Raw genomic sequence first — 17430 nt, 5'->3', positions numbered from 1 at the left:
AAAATAAAATAAGCATTCATCCTTTGTATGTATTTGTTTATCAAAGGCTGTGACCAACGATAGCAATCATCACTTCCATACAAGGTTAGCAGCATACGTTACATGTGATGTTATTTCGTTAAATGCACCAGTATCAGAACGGTACTCAGCATCGACTGATATACAAAGTCCAGGTATAGGAATCAGTCTCCGGAAAGGACGAATGGTATCAGAAAATCTCTAATACCAACACAAGGTGACTCACCAGTCAATGTATGAATCCAATAAAACAAATCAATAATGCACAATACTGTCTTACAACATCTGTGGACATGATGGATGCAAACTGACAGTGAACCTGATTGTCCTTTTAAGGCTCCTTTTATTATTAGCATTGTATTCGGTAAACATCTGGCTGCTCATGGAAAATATATAGAAATTATAAATTGGCTTTTCACTTCCTATAGTTTTAATCCCGTCTTCTTGAAACACTGCGAGTATTATTAGACTTTCCCTCTTTATTTCAATCAATCCCCACTTCGCTCTGCCATGTGTCCCACTGACACACTAACACCAGTGCAGAGGATGGAGAGAGACTGGAGTGGAGTGACCTTTCTCTAGCTAATCTCCATAGTATGGACACACACACATACACACTCATGCACAGATCGTGAGGTGGAGGATTTGTGCTCAATATGACATCATCAAAACACAAATCCCTCTCCAGTGTGCGTGCATGTGCGTGCATGTGGCTGTTTTTCTTTCATTCTCCTGGCTCTCCCCTCATGCGTGTGTCAATCACAGCCTCTCCTTACGAGGCGTGACACACCCACTGACGCGTCTCCTCCACATCTCACCACATTCACACAGCCTGATCATATAATTGGCCCTAAATCAAACCCAGAGGTCGGATTAACCTCCCTCTTTTCTCCCCCCTTTTCTTCTCCTCCTCTGCACCTCCCTGCATCCATCCATCTTTCCCCCCACTGGACATCACACCGCATCCTACTACTCGCTGCGTTCCATTCACACTGGAATACACTACAACCCACAGAGAGAGGGGGGGGGGGGGGGTATGATAAGCTCTACCTCTTACTAGCCACATTACCAGCCAATAAGCAGCTTCTTTACTACGGAGAATGGAGAGAAATGTGGCGACCACTGCGTCTTATCCTCTTTTGGATGCACTGAATCGTCCCTCTCTCCCTCTCCCCTCTGCAGGATCAATACAGGCTGCTGCTGCACCAAGCGCTGCACAGACAGATGCAGCGTGAATGTCAATGTCAGACGTGCAGATGTGGAGCAGAAAGAAATACAAGTTCACGTGTGGTGATCTCGCAGGGGCCCACAGGTGGTGATGCGCCTTCCACCACCTCCACCATGTTTTTCTCTTTCCACGGGTCTCACTCACCGTCACTGCGGAGTGTCGGACCGCGTTGCTCGCCGTCTGCCGGATCTCCGCCGCGCTCCCCGGCTTCAGCAGGTTCTTGGTGAATCTCCGGGTGGACTCGGCGGCCATCTCCGCATCCGAGCGCCTGGTTCAGCAGCCGGGATGTGTGTCTGCGTGTGTCCGCTGCTGCTGCTGCTCACTCCTCCTAACATGAGCCGACCGGGCTGTGTTTACACTCACACACTCACACACACTCACTCACACACGCTTCACACACACCACAGTGCAGAGAGGATGTCTGTTCCCCGACGTGCATCAAGTGAGACCGAAGAAAGCAAGCACTTCCGGGTGTCACCTTCATAATAAAACACCCCTCATGACTTGCAGCCTGATGTTGATGGTAGGGTAAACGGTGGTACATGTGTTTTGAAGGGCCAGAGCACCATTTCCAGTGTAGAGCATCCATCATCGTTAAACTTGATTAAGCTAAAGATGAAAAAAAAAATGATTTAGTGCTTGCAAATGAATGATGGTGTCTGATGTTAGCATTTTGAAATGTGGTTCAAACGAAGTAAAAATAAGAATGCATGTAGATATTCAACATCCAGCCTAACAACAGCTGCTTGACCATATTTCAGTGTGTGCTGTAATCATTCATCTCAAGGGGAGCTCTGAAATGTCAACTCATCTGCAGTCCAGTCACGACCAGAGGAGGATGGAGCAGCATTTACAGTAGAGGTTACTACAGAGAGAGACTCAGGCCAACAGCGACACCTGGTGGTTTGCAAACAGAGCAACTCTCATAACCATGGTAAAGCTGTGTAAGATTTAGATGAGAGGAATCTATTGATGTTTTAACATGTGTGTGATCATCTAAAATGTAAGAATTGTGGTTTTCTTTACCCTAGAATGGGCCCTTTATATTTTAATACTTTACATTTACATCAGGAGCGATTCCACTGTACGGAGGCCGCCATGTTTTTTACAGTCGTCCAAACTGGACAGATTAAACATCTTTTTAGTCTTTAAGTCAACTGAAGGCTACCACATGAAGGGGAGGGTGAGGTGAGGCGTATTCAGCTGCAACATGCAACTTCACCACTAGATGTCACTGTATTCAACACACTTAACCTTTAATGGTCAAAGAGAGGTGTGCGTTCATCCATCATGTGGGACAATTCATTTATTTTTATTTATTTCAAACATGTAAATAGAGAAGAGAAGAAAGAGACATCTATACAAACATGTGAAGTAAAAATAAACAGAAAAAAGTATTTTTTACAAACAGGAATGAGTAAAAAAAATCTGTGAAACACGTAATGATTGAATCTATATATTCAAAAAGGAGTAAGAAGAAGAACTTCAGTCATGAATTCTTAACCAGCTTCCTATACAGCTATAAACAAATTTCCATTATTATTTATAGCAAAATAGAAGAAGATAAACTCAGGAACAATACATGATCTTTGTACTTTAAACTTGGTTATGTTTGGACATTGTTTTAACACCACATTCAAACTGTTCCATAGCCTCACTCCACAGATTGAAATGCAATAAACAGAGACCTGGAGAAGTTATAGCCTCTTTAACATTGAGCAACACGTTACAGTGGAAGTATGAAGGTTGCCTGATTACAAATAATGTTGGGCCTAGTTGAGAGACATTATGTAAAATAAACAATCTGATTATAATCTGATCATTTGTTTTTAATCAGCAGTCTTGAAGACTGCTCTGACCAAACAATATGTTTCACCATGAGGTTATCAAACCTTTCAACACAGCAGTGTGTTGCTTCTACCTTGTGGGCAGAAGAAGTATTACAAGACAAAAGTGCTAACGTTTTATTTGACACTTGTATGTGTGGCTCCTGTAACAAGAAACACAATGACTCATTGTCCTCAGGATCATCAGCAGAGACAAATTTTCATTTAGTAAACAGGGCTGGGTGAATGAGGTAAGTGAAAGCATTGTGCAAACTTTAGGTTTAAATAAGAGAGAAAGAAAACAAAAACAGATTAGAAGAGAAATAAGAAACTTGAACTCAGTTAAATAATATCATCAATAGTAACAATAGAACATTTTTGCCAAGGGGCATCCAGAATGAATAAGAAAACATTACAAAGACAGTGATATACTTAATATTTGGTGAACACATAAATGAGTTGAGTTAAACAGCGCCCCCTCTGGCCCACACTGAACACCATGCTGAGTGGTTTGAGTTGATAGTTCTGAAGCTTCAATTATTCTAAAACCTGTAAAATCATGAAGCTGAATGGACACTTCATCACAGGCACAAGTGCAACTGGATATATAAAGAACATTTTACCCAAGAATGAAAGCAGACATGCCTGGAACATCAGAGAAGGTGAGTGAGACACACATTTATCTGCCTGTCATTGCTCTCTGCTGTTTCCTGTGTGTCACCTTGCTGTGGTCTGGTCTCTTTGCTGGTGGTGATAGGACGGTTTTGACCTGGAGCTGTTGTGTAATGGAGGCAGTCTGTGTGTGATGCCGAACTGTGCTGTTTCAGTAGCCAACAAGTAGGATTGGACAATATGGCCAGAAGGTACATCGTTTAATGTCAGTCGATATCGATACGTTTCACAATATTATTTAATTATAGTTTATTATTTAATGTTGTGTATTACGTTTAAAGGCTGGTTATTGCTCTGGAGTGCAGGTTGTGGTTTTAAACTCTTCTTAATGAGCAGGAAATGACAAACACTTGATAAACAGTGAAACATGTTAAAAATCTGGGCCTATTTGTTTATTGCCCAGTCCTACTTACTAACTGGTGTACTGTTGTCTTTAGAGGCTGGGTTTTACACTGTGTTTGTGAAATGAATTGATGCCTTTAGATAGAAGATAAACAGCGCAAGTCATGCATCTTTGATATGGGCATTTTTTTCCTAATATAACTGAATCTGTTGTCCTGAGGTCAATACTTCTAGGAGTTAAATGTAATGCGTTGTAGAATAGAATAGAATAGAATTGTGTTGTCTTACACCACTAAGTGAGAGTCAGTCTCTTCACACAGATCATCTTTGTATAAGATACTTAATGGTTTTCAGAAGGTAATCAAGCATTTAGAGGCCTGAATATGATGTTAAAGTCACTATATGATAAATATAATGTTCCAGCTTTGAGCTCTGGGTGGCAGTCACACATCAGGTATCAACTTAAATCAGCTTACGATAATTCTGACATATGGTAAGTGTATAACATAACTATGAGAAACTAATTAATATAACAGCATGTTCACAACGATGAAAACCTTTTTCTTTTCATATGTGGAATATATATAAAATGTATCCTGTATCTTTGTACATGAGTTAGTAAATGCACCTCCGTCGGCCATTTCAGAAGGTTTTCCTACTTAATAATCTGAGCTGTGGATATAATGCAGCAGCTTAAGCGTTCAGATAGGATTTCGGGTTCCATTACAGTTTGACTAAAGTTAAAAGTTCTTTAAATGTTTTAAATACAAATATTTTGTCTGTAAAGCCATATAAAGTGATGGCGTCCTGAGCAGAGAATGAAGTCACACTCCCTCTTTGTGGGTTGTGATCTGAGCCAGTCTGGTCTGGACACGTTTTCATTTTAGTGCATGTGTGTGTGTGCATGTGCGTTCCTATCTGTGAGATCATTGTATTTCTGTGGTTTAGACAACTAGAAATATGTTATTATATTATGTTCATTTTGAACATCATCTGGTTAGGATATACTTGATTATCTTATGTTAGGTGAAATGTTTCTTAATATAACTGGATATAATCAGTATTTATAAGTTTACAGTCTGAATGAATTGATACATTGATAGATCAATGAATGCCGCGTACAACACTGGCTGCTGTTGGTGTAACTGTACATGCTCTTCATCTCGTGAACCACGTTCCAGGGACATTGTGTTGAAACATTACCTCAAAGAAGAGATTCCATTCTTTTTTGAAGCATCATTCTGGAGTAACTGGAGTCACGGTGGATTACAGTTTCTCAATCATTTATGAATCCCTGCACTTTCAGACATTTCAAGATGTGAACCTCACCTGAATTTATATCTGAAATGCTAAACCAAAACTTGTCAAGATCAAAATTCCATCTCCAGTAACATATTGTGATGCATCACAGACATTTTTTACATCACTTTTGTTTTGGTGCATTCACCTTAAGGTCATTTCACGTCAAATCATCACACTTTTAGGCCGATTGCTTGAAACCTTTACAGGAGGACCTGGAGAGCTGCGTGCAGACATCATGACTAAGTTATTGGATGATGGTCAAAGACAGTAAAACATTTTTTTCACAAGTAGTTTTATAAATTCTAAATTAATCTAGGTATTTTTTTAGATATAAGTAAAATATTATGAGTGATCGGATTTTCCAAGTAACTTGCCAAACATGGCTGCTGAGGGTAAATCAGTCAACAAGTAAAGTGGCCACAGAATGAAGAAAAAAACTATTTGGACACGTGACAAAGTCTTGTGCGGCCTGACAGACGTCTAGACTCACCTCAGAGCTGTAGACAGAGGCAGCCAGATGTGTGTGTGTGTGGGGGGGGGGGGGGGGGGGGGGGGGGAGATAAAAAAAAAGAGGGACTAGAGGCAAAAGAAACAGAACTGATGAAGATAAGTAGCCAAGAAGAGAAGTGCTGGTGTATTCATAAATGATAAATTATTCTCATAATGTGTTCACCAGGCAGTTATGAATGCACTGTGAGCTCCATGCTAATCCCAGCTCAGTATGGCTGACAGAAAAGGTTAATGCAGAGGTGAAAGTGAAATGCAAGCTATGGAAAAGAGAAAATGGAGCAGCCAGGACAGAAAAAAAAAAAGAGTGAAGAGGGTCAGTGAAACGCTGGATCTCCTCAGGAAGGGGTTGGACACAGGGCAGCTTTAAGCAGCCTATCTTTCTTGTCAAGTCCTCAGATTCAATAACAAGATAGCCCTCTGTCCACAGATTTCTCAATTCAACACTTATCTTGAGGACAGAGGAGAGAAAAAGACGAAAAATCGAAATCTTCAGGGGGCCAGGGTCATATTTCTGCAGGCCTGTGTCTAATTCTAATTTCCTCTGTCACAAGCTCACACTACAGGAGCGTACAAACATCTGCAATGAGCCTCCGGACTCAAGGAGAAAAAGATGAATGTTGTGTGTAGGTGTCTGATGCTAGTGTGTGTGTGTACGCATTAAGAGTTAAGAGACTGGACTTGTGTAAGATTGAGAGTCCGGGAAATGGGAGCGTTTGCCAGGAGAGGACGAGCTGATGGTGGATATACAACCACAGAGAGAGAGACAGAGGGAGAAAGTCAGTGATATTAAAGTTAAAGTAGGTGGAGAGGAAAAACTTGCAAATAACACATGGGGGTCCAAGTGTGCAGGACAAGTGAAAGTCAAGGGGGAAATCCACAGTATAGCTGAACAGACAGTTAAATCAATAGACCTGAACCTGAACAACCTCGCTTTAAAGGTAAAAACCAGAAGACGGATGCTGTAGTCTGGCACTTCAGAGAGACAAAGCCTGGAAATACTTAACTGAAATTAACTTAACTGCGAAACAACAATGTCGAACTAAGGCTTCTATTCTGTTGTATATAAAGATGGACGATATGTCTGCTCCCCAAAAGTGAAGCCAAATCATCTTGATCACCCCCTGATGTCTGGCTGGAGTATAGGTCATAAGTCCTGCCTCCTCCATGTTAGCGCATGGGACATGGGCCAGTCTAAAATGTGCCAAAGTAAATGTCAAATTTTTCTCAAAGATGGTTTCAGTCATTCTAGGTAGTTCTTATCACACTAATGTCTCTTCAAGTGTATCGCCTGAATCGCCATTGGTCGAGCATGGGAATCAACTTTAGTGAAAATGCGAAACGGGTCAGGGAAGATCTCACTAAACGTTGGGGCTGATCTGGTTCCGAAGGTGGATCCACAGTTTTTATTTTCTTTTGCACAGCCTGATTGAATGTAAGGGGACTGTTGAACCTTGGTGGAGATTTGCCCTCTAAGTACCATGCTAGTTGATTCTTCTGTTTCTTTCTTCATGGAGCTTTGCAAAGTCCAGCAGATCAGTGCAGTGTCACTCTGAGTTGAACATAAACTCTCAGATACAAGATGACGTGCCCCCTCTATATCTGTTTCGTGCTCGCACTTTCTAGTATTTCTTTTTGTTCTTTAACAGTTTTATCATCCTCTCTCATTCCTCTCTCATTCACTCGGTCTATGTGTGTGTGTGTGTGTGTGTGTGTGTGTGTGTCTGTCTGTGTGTGTGTGTGTTAGAGTGTCTGGTGCCTGGGGTGAAATCAGGCAGATAAAAGCCAGTGATGAGGTCTGGATTCTCAGCATCCTGACAGCTGTAGATTAAATTAAAGAAGTTCTGACAAATCAAACAGATTTCTCTCTCGTTCTCTCCGACTCTCTCTTCCTCTTCACCCCCTGAGCCCTCATCAGGCGAGCTGGGTGCGGAACTTGAAACAAAATGGATTTAATCTTTAAGGGCTCGGGCAGGCTTTGAAACAGCACCAGCTGCCGGGCCTGCTTGTTTCTCTTTCTTTCTCTTTTGGACTCGTTGGCTTTGCCTCCTTTTTTCCAGATACTTCAACAAACTTGAGCCATATTGTGACAGATAAAGGTAGAGCACCAGCACTTCAAACCCTCACAGTAATTGAGAGATGAAACAGACACATTTTGCAGGTTCTGAGAGGCCCGCTCCGATCGACACATCAAACGCTCCCACTCGGGATTCCAGGGAATGGCAGAGAGTGGTGCTGCGCTCCCACTGGATCTAAATGCTGCCGTAATAAGCGGTTAGTGCTTTCTAATGTGGTCTATTGACAGTTAGATGCACTCAGATATGAAAATCCAAGTCAGATCATGGTGAAGCACACACAAGCAGACATGCTTGAAAATGGCAGTTACCACCATGAGAATGTGCCTGTCTGAAATATTGCTCCCTAATGTGTGGTAATCAAATCTATGTAATCAAACATTACACAGATTAATAATGGAACGCTCATTTTCAGCCTCATATTTGTCAAAGAAGTTATTTTTTCCTTGATATGCCGTCAACATATCAAATCTTTTAACTCATCCCAATATTTCCAAATGTTTTCCCGTAGACAAGTTAGTGAGATGCACATAAAAATGACAAATGATGTACTTTACACTAAATTCATACAGCTGTAGTGGACTGTGCAGCCACAACAGCTGTTGCCTCCTTCATGATTCTTCGCCGTATGGTCTGTCATGGGCTAAAGTGGCTCCTCTCATTTGAAGATTCTTTCCATAATGTTTGACATGTTTCTTGAGTAGGTGGTAAAAGAGATCAGGGGTGTTTGAGTCTGTTGTGAGAACCAGTCTGCAGAACAGTACACTTTTCTGGTTCGTCACACTTTTCTACCGAAACCACGTCCATGCAGAAGCAGCTTTGCTTTCAGATTGTTGCTGCTCTCTTTCTCTCAGCTGATCGGAGATCTTCTCCAGTTGGGAATGACCCCTTTCTGTATCACATTCACTCTCCTCTTATGATTATGTTGCCTGCATCTGTAATGAGGTACACAAACTATAAAATAAGTTCCCATAGATAATGATTGGCCACAAAACAAATTAAACAAGATAAAAAGTATTTTTCTATCATCTATTATTTACTCTATTTTTTCTATCATCATGTCAGAACTTCATATTTTTTTTCCTATGATTTCCCCCGTCATATTAAATCCCTTTTTATCTGATCAACAGCCCGAAAGCACAGTATGGTTGGTTTACAAGTATTTCATATGTTAAAGAAAATAAGACAGAGAAGAACATTCTCACATTAAATTAATAACATTTTTGCTGAATATTTTTGAAATGATTAAACACCATCTGTCAATAAACTAATTGATGAACTGAATAAGAGTTCCACCCCTACACACTATAATGCAATACATGTGAAAGGATAGCGACAGTCCAGGTTTATGGTGAAATGACAGACTAATGGTAACTTTTACTAAATTGGGTTTTTTTGTTTGATGATTTTGTATGAAATGTATTTTACAAACATCCGTGAAATTAAATAAAAATTTTCAAGACATTTTCAATTATGCCACCAGCCACTAGATGGCAGTATTGGGCAGCTATGCTAAGGGATGTACCATGTTGTGTGTGTGTGTGTGTGTGCAGGAGAGAGAGAGAGAGAGGAGGAGGAGGAGTGGTGCTGACTGCTGAAGAAAGGCCCTCTCCTCGCCCAACTCCTCGGCCCTGCTGCTCAAACCAACAGAATTAATAGGCTCGTTTGCCAAGAAAAACACTCTAATCAGTGGGTTTCCTCTCATTAAAAGTTAATTAGTTTGACATGAGTTTCCTGCAGAAGAAAGTATTGGCCACTTAGAACTCATTAGAGCCAAAGGAAAACATCACACTGAGGAAAGCTGAAGGGGAGGAGAGAAAGAAGGAATGGGGCATGCGCACACACACACACATACATATTACAGTATACAGTGACCGACTCATACTAGCTGACACGTCTACATGACCTTTTTCAAAATGTTTACGACACATCTAAACATGCATGCAAGCACATATATACACATGGACACAAGCACTACATGTGAACATGTACTACAATCATACAGTACATGGAGATATACAATACAATAACCTCAATTCAAAGATCCAAACCCTCAGCCTGTGATGGCGTCAATAACAGAGGGAAACATTTACTCTGAGATTCATACATTTATACACAAACTACGTCTGTAATCTCTGTCCTGCATCAATCTCCAGAAACATCATATAAAGACGTCAGAGAGCTGTTTCTCCATTTTAATGAGACTTTACACACACACACTCACAATCACAATCTTGTACTTTTATCTTAGTGAGGACACTCATTGGCATAATGCATTCCACTAGCCCCTTACTCTAACCCTTAACCATCACAACCGAATTCTGAAATATATGAATACAATGTAACTCAAGTAGAAATATTAGAATATATTAATAAGTAATGGATAATGTTGCCGGTGTTACTTGTGCCAAACCTTTGCCGTAAACAGACAGTGAAGTGCTATAGAATAAGCAGTTCAGTACAAAAATGAAACTAAAATAATAATACAAAGTTATAACTAATTCAAGCTAAATGCTGGTAAGAACTCAACACATAGCTTCACGTCTTTGGCTAATTATTGCTGGATTGATGATAATAACATAATGACCTTGAGGTTTTTCTTCACTGTCCTTTGGTTTGTTTTGCTGTAAGAGTCTAGGAATAGTTTGAGTAAATCTCTTTACAGTTGGCGATGCCCATGATGTCTTGGTAACAGCAATTCAATTTTGTGTCTAAGTTTGGTGTAAAATACTCGAACAAAGCAGCAAGTTATAAATATTTTACCACTTTACAGTCAATTATTAAGATGTGTTTTTCTCTGAACTCACATAATCATTATATGCTGTGCTAAACTTGTGTGAGTATACAAAATATAGTATATACATATAAAAAAATCAATATACATTTATAAAATAATATGATGAGAAGAAAAAATAAGAAGAACCTTCACTTTGAATACTGTAAAACAATAAAATCTTGTGCTTCCATGACTTTGCCACACTCTATCTGTTACATACTGTTAAAGCAAAGCAGGTGTGGAAAGCTTCTCAGCACCAACTTCAATATTTCATTCAACACATCTTCTAGAGGAAATTACAAGACTCACATTGAGACGAAGAGGACATAAGTTATATCCTGAGACAGGTTAGTTAAAGATACAGGAATGTCTGCCAACACAGAGTAAGAAATTATTATGATATACTATTATATATATATATACACTAAAACAAATAACGAACACATAAATACTGGGATCTATTATCAAAATCACATCTGGCAAATCCTAGTCTCAGTGAATGTGGGTTCTGCCATCTCACATACTTAAATAAAGTATCACACACACACACACACACACACACACACACACTCAGAGACACATCCACCCTCCTCCATTTCCTCCTTCGCTCCATCTCTCCACTGCTCTCCAGCCTCACTGATCTGTCCAGTCTGCTCAGACTTCCTCTTCTTAATGAATCATGAAGTTTGACTTTTACTCCTTAATAAGCAGTGTTTTGCACAGAGCGGCTGGAAAGCACAGAGTTTGTTTTCCTTTAATTAGCCAGGCAGGTTCCTCAGGCACGGGGCTGAGAGAGTGAGAGGGCCCAAGCCCACGGAGCAGTGTCAGACGAGGAAACGCTGAGAGGCGGCCCCGAGCTGCCAGGTGGCCGTAAGACGAATGGGTGCGGGCACAGACTGAGACGGGGCAGGAAACATAGAGGCACGGTGCTGCGGACTGAAGAACAATGATAGGAAATGTCCTGGAGAAAACACACCAAGCCAGTGGTGAAAGACTGCTGGAAAGAAGGAGGGAGGGAAGAGGAGGGGGGAAAGACGAGCAGTAGGGAAAGGAAAGAAACGGCAAACTAAGACAAAATAAAATTAAGAGTTAAAAAGGAAAGAATGTAGAGAAGAAGAGAGAGAATGTGGAGAAAGTAGTGGTATGTACATTTACTGTAGTAAATGTACATCGTTTTGGACTAACCAGGTTAGAGAATTTTAAATGTGATGCATTGCTGGCATGAAAGAAACAGGACAAAGATCAGCTTGGTGTCAGAATGGGTACAGAAGTGTCTTCAGTGTTTCTGGTGAGGTAAATCGTGAAATGCCCCAAACAGTTTGAATTGTTGTAACTGAAAACACACAAGAGGAAATCAATCAGCCGTTTATTCCAGGCCCTGATGCTATTTCTGTAATCAATTCAAAGTGATCCACAGAGCAGCATGATGATTGTATTCTACGTGTGTGTGTGTGTGTGTGTGTGTGTGTGTGTGTTTACACCGTGGAGCTGTGGGGATCACAGGGTATTCGAGTCTCATCATGGCGAACCTCTGTAGAGTCAATATCAGAGGCTTCACCTCAGAGCCTGACCTTTCTAGCCTGTCCCCTCTCTAAAACCCACCCCCCTACACACACACACACACCTTATGTCCCCACGATCAATCTTCCCCTGGTCACTACGACAGCAAAGCACAAAGCCAATCACATCAACATGGCTCGGATGCCACGCTCACGCTCTGACGAAATGTCGCTGGAGAGGATATGTCAGGGGAACTTGGGCTTGTTGAGTATCTGAGAGTGTGTGTGTGTGTGAGAGTGAGACAATGAGAGGGAGAAGATTCTGGTTGCAGGTGAATAGAGTAGTATTTATGTTTTTACCCGCTTGAATCTTGACTCAAGAAAGTTCAGTTCTCTGTTTCACTCACCTTCTGAACCTGTGACCTTTACCCACAAGTGATGGAGTATCCTTTTCATCAGCTGGTATTTCAGCAACAGCTGAGTCTGTTGACATCATAATGGCCTCATGTCACGCTTCAATAAAAGGGCAGCAGTTGATAGTTTGATAAAGAGATGCTCCAATAATAGCAACAACACAATAAAACTGTAATATACTTTCATTAAGTCATCAGGAAATTCATTTCCAGCCTTTACGCTAGGGTCTGACCCTGCATGATAGTGCTTCCAATACTCTGACTAAACAATTAGACATCTGTCTTCACCGTATACTTAACAAAGGGCTGGGGCCAATCAAATTGGCTGCACCGTGGAGCCTGGCCAATGCTGTGTACTGTATATTATTGCTTACCTGGGTTACATTGTAATCCCGTGTGAAGTGGGCTGCCAAGACGAGGCTTCAGAGCCCATCTGAGTCTCACGTCCTACAGACAGCCGCCTGCGTTCTCCTGCCAAGCTCACCTGGACTCCTTCACCTGTGCTGGTGACCCAGTGGTGCAGTGCAGCTCAGTATGTGTACAGCTTTTGGCTGAATCAAAGAAAAGTGGTGCGTAACACTGGTGTGTAAGAGAGAGGTTAGCGAGGTGCAGGACGTACATTCGCGGAACGAGAGAAGCTCTACGGTGCCAAGCGGTGGCTCTCTGGCGAGCTTTTGGTGCAAGCAAACCTCTTTCTTGTAGTGACATATAGCACAATAATGATCACTACAGAGTCATGTCACTGATATAAATTAGTCTCTGTTGTTAGTATCTGAAAGAATTTGTGGGAAACGGGCACATTTTATGTTGGCGCTCATTGATTCCATAGATCATTTGTTGAGACCTTTGAAAAAGGGAAGTCATATAGTGTTAGGGTACAGTATGCAGTCAATGGAAATACATAAATTAGCTTGAAAAGAAAAAAGGGAATATTAGTTGTATTAACTCAATAATAAGTCTATTTAAGTAATGGAGCCTAAAATTGATCATTTTTCTCAAATGGCTTTACAATCCGTCCAGTATGACATCATGCATACTCAGGTCCTTGATTCAGGTAAATAAATACATACAATAAACTTTTACCAGCCGGTAAGAGTGAACAAGTGGCAGTTCACAGAAATGCAGTTTAAAATATCTGGGACAAACAGGTCTAGAGAATCACTCATCCAAAACACTTCAGTCCATGCAGCACTTTCTGGGGTTCCCAGAAATAAACCCACCACGTTTAAAGTTGATCAGATTAGTGGTTGTAGAAAAAATCAAGGACAGAAAGACAAAAGATTTCTAGATGTTTGCTTTTGATGATATTATTATTTGATTTATTCTTTTAAATACTGCTGTTATGGCAGTCAGCTTGTTTTGTCTTGTGACAGACCCGTCCAATAATAATGATATTAAAGGAAACACAATAACAAATATCATATGCTATATAGAAACAATACTCAGAATAATTAATAGTGTTTTATGAATTAAAAAAAAACAATAGCATGGCCCATCCCTGCTGAAGCCCACAGTGAGGAAAGTGTAATATGCAATATGTTGTTAAATTAATCAGTATAAAGAGAACTGCACTCACAATTGGTGTGGTTGAGAATAGCTCTGAGGAGTGTGGATCAATGCTCGCTGGCAGCACCTACATTTCAGACATCAGAAACATTTGCATTGTTTGATTGTGGATAAACCAAGTTTAGACATGAGAGTATGAGCCCTGAGGTTCACCCTGTGCTTCGTGGTTTTTAAATATTTATTTTTTTGTTCATGTCGAAGTGGGGTTATATTTGGAGAAAGTGATATTCTCTATTTACAGAATGAATTCTATTAACCAAACAAGAGGTCACTGGCTCTGGGTAGCATGTTGGGGGCTAAGGGAGTGTCTGGAGTTGAACGATATCAGCGTAACCTCTGCTTTAACCCCACATATGAGCACTATTGATTCATTCACTTTGAAGAGGTCCTTGAAATTGTTTTCGATGAGGAACCATTGTGTCAGTCTACTGGGGCATCCACGGCACCAATCCAAATGAGAATGTCTCCGAGCTGGAGACAGACAAAAATCACAAAGGCTGCAAAGAACAAAAAAAGAAAGGACGGACAAACAGACGAATGAAAAGAGGGAGAAAAAGAGTAAAAGAGCTATAAAAAACCAGAGAACTCCTTGTTTCAGAAACAATGAGTTTCCTGCTGATAGAAAGTGATGCCTGAGCTGTTGCAATATCCATGTCTCTGACAGAACTCAGGGCGTATCAGGCTTATTGCATTACCTGGGAAAAAAGGGAAAGGGTAGAAATAATCAAAAATGCATCAGAAATAATGCACTTTTCAGACTCTATCCATCATTGTTTCGGCACCCTCGATCCTTTACGAGAAGTGAGTGAGTGGAGGGAGGGGGGCGAGGCGCTCGCTCCCGCTCCGACAGCCAAAAAGGAGGATGGGTAATTAAATTGTGTGTCGCTCTCTTAGAACTAAAATGAATGAAATAGATGAATGCTATTGCATTATGCCTCAATCGTGACCTGCAGAAAACTAATGGCGGAATAATAGTTTTAGGTACTGGCTCTATTTCTGTGATGGAGACAGCCACTTGAGTGAATATGCAACCATACTCGCAGTCAAAATGGTTTGTCCTCTACCGTGGCTATTAATGGCCTGGCTGTCTTTCTGTCTGCAGTGCGTCTCTGTCCGTCCATCTTCGCCGCTGCCTCTCCATCCACCACCTCTCTCTCCCAGGCCATCGCGCTCAGATCAACCGCTTTACCGGGTCGACACAGAGACCAAAGTGGCTGAACCAATGTAGTTTTTTGTTTCTGAAGCAGGCAGCCGAACCCGTGGTCTTTTTCACAATTCAACATGCCTCCCAGAGATGGGGGCCTTGCTTTGTAGTTTGTTGACTGTAAAGAGCAGGGAAAATTGTCCTGAAATCCTGAGCAAAAAGGAGTGTAAATAAAAGATCAAACCAGGCCTGTGAGCAGAACCAGCGGCCTGGTGCTCGGTGCAATAACTCACAACGTGTCACCGTGCATTAACTTGATGCGTTCAGCCGGGGTGGAGAGAGGAAGCCAGGAGTTTTTCTCCTACTGCTCAGTAGTACTGTACAAAATCACCTGAGGAGATACAGCATATTCTGCTGTAAAGAAACACAGCTTATTGAGGCTTTGAAGTTTCGTAAGTTGCTCATCATGGATCGCTTGTTACGCAGAGATTAAAGAATCAGAGTCCGCTCACATACTGAAGGTGTTTTCTGTTTGGAGCAGGAAAAGGGGTGGAAAAAAAAGTTAAATTAGTTTTTTAAGCTGCAACAAATATGAGATTTGAATGCTGTTACATGGCTAAAGGTTCTGTAGCCCTGAACTTGCTGCAATTGATTAGCGAGTGTTTAATAGCAAAATTGGTATGAAGTTTAATGGGTAAGAAAAAAAAAGACATGATACTCTCTCTCTCTTTCTCTCTGCTACATGAATTTGCTCTCCTCTTGTGGCGCCTGGCCAGAAGATGGCAGCACGCAGCTATGGTTTGGCCCCCTCTGATTGCCATTGTGTCCAGCGGTGGGTTCATGGACGTGCTGTTTCCAATGATGGATAGAGATGTTTCATGGCTGCGCTCACTACACTGTGTAGGTCACTGGGCTGATTGTGGGGGGGGGGGGGGGGCTGTTCTGAACGTTTTAAACACTCTGAACCAGTTAACCGCAGCGTTCCTGGATCGGCCCACAAATCAGCAGCTTATCAACAAAATCGCCCGTGACACATCCTGGCAGTGAATACTAAACATAACTTAACAAATAGCTATCTGGGGAAATGAATGAGAAGACGCCAGCCGTCTCCGAATACACAAGTAGACAAATATACATAAACCTTTTAAATGACTGCTCAAACTTCGCAATAGCCTTGAAGTAAAAGTTGCTGTCCTATTGTTGGATATAAACAGCAGAGGTTTATTTTTGTTTGTATATGCTGGAGGGGGTTGTAGCTTTGCTCCTGTTGGCCCTGTTATTTGATTTCCTCTTTTACAAAGGCCACAGTCAGAGCTCATGTCAAAAGAATGCATGCAATAACAAAACAAGCTTGACTGATAAATACCCTCTTTTCAGTGTGTGTGTGCGTGTGTGCCTCCTTGTGTGTGTGTGTGTGTGTGTGTGTGTGTGTGTGTGTGTGTGTGTGTCTTCAGGGCTGTGCTGTTAGTGATCTTCCTCGAGTGCGTCTGACAGAAAGAGACATGCACACAAAACCAAAGCAGCTTGAGACTCTTCCAACCCTCTAATGATGCTTAATGATACCTATCAGTGATGGAACACACACACACACACACTAACACAGACACACATACACACCCTTCAAACCCCTCCAGGACAAGCAGCACCTTGCCGACTGTGGAATTACACACAGGCAATAATCAGGTCAGCCCGCAGGTCCTCGGGGATTGGAGGTGTTCATAAACATTCCTGCTGCTCTTTTGTGTTACTTCCTGCGGTAAAACAGCAAGACGCTCCAGTCGAGCCGACACAGGCTGGCTAGTGCATTGGCTCGCCCCTGGGTGCACCATCCCTGTCTCTATGTGAAGGTAGACACACACACACACACACATACACACACACCTTCTCTGGGATATTAAAACACACTCAGGCTTCATGTAGACATATCATCAGAATATTAACCACCTCATTAGCATAAAAAACCCTCCCAGTCATCTACATCTGATTTGACATTTGGCATTGAAATCAGTACCTCGACTTAAAATAATATCTAACAGCATTATACATTTCTTTTAAAGACCGA

General features: G+C 41.5%; 1 protein-coding gene across 2 annotated transcripts in view; it reads right to left on the bottom strand.

The window, feature by feature from the left end:
- Positions 1–1705, bottom strand: part of dock10 (dedicator of cytokinesis 10) — a 60772-nt gene extending 59067 nt beyond the window's left edge. The window contains exon 1 of one of the 2 annotated variants that reach the window (XM_069534078.1): positions 1391–1705. In XM_069534078.1, the coding sequence (XP_069390179.1) occupies positions 1391–1498 (108 nt within the window). In that variant the 5' untranslated portion in view covers positions 1499–1705. The remainder of the gene's footprint in view (positions 1–1390) is intronic. The other variant, XM_069534071.1, reaches the window with a different exon arrangement.
- Between the last annotated feature and the right edge of the window lie 15725 nt (positions 1706–17430).

Source organism: Paralichthys olivaceus, chromosome 11 (genome assembly GCF_024713975.1).
Source record: "Paralichthys olivaceus isolate ysfri-2021 chromosome 11, ASM2471397v2, whole genome shotgun sequence".
In the NCBI taxonomy this organism is placed as follows: domain Eukaryota; kingdom Metazoa; phylum Chordata; class Actinopteri; order Pleuronectiformes; family Paralichthyidae; genus Paralichthys; species Paralichthys olivaceus.
Note: the sequence above shows the minus strand (reverse complement) of the source record. Positions and strands in the feature narration are given on the sequence as shown.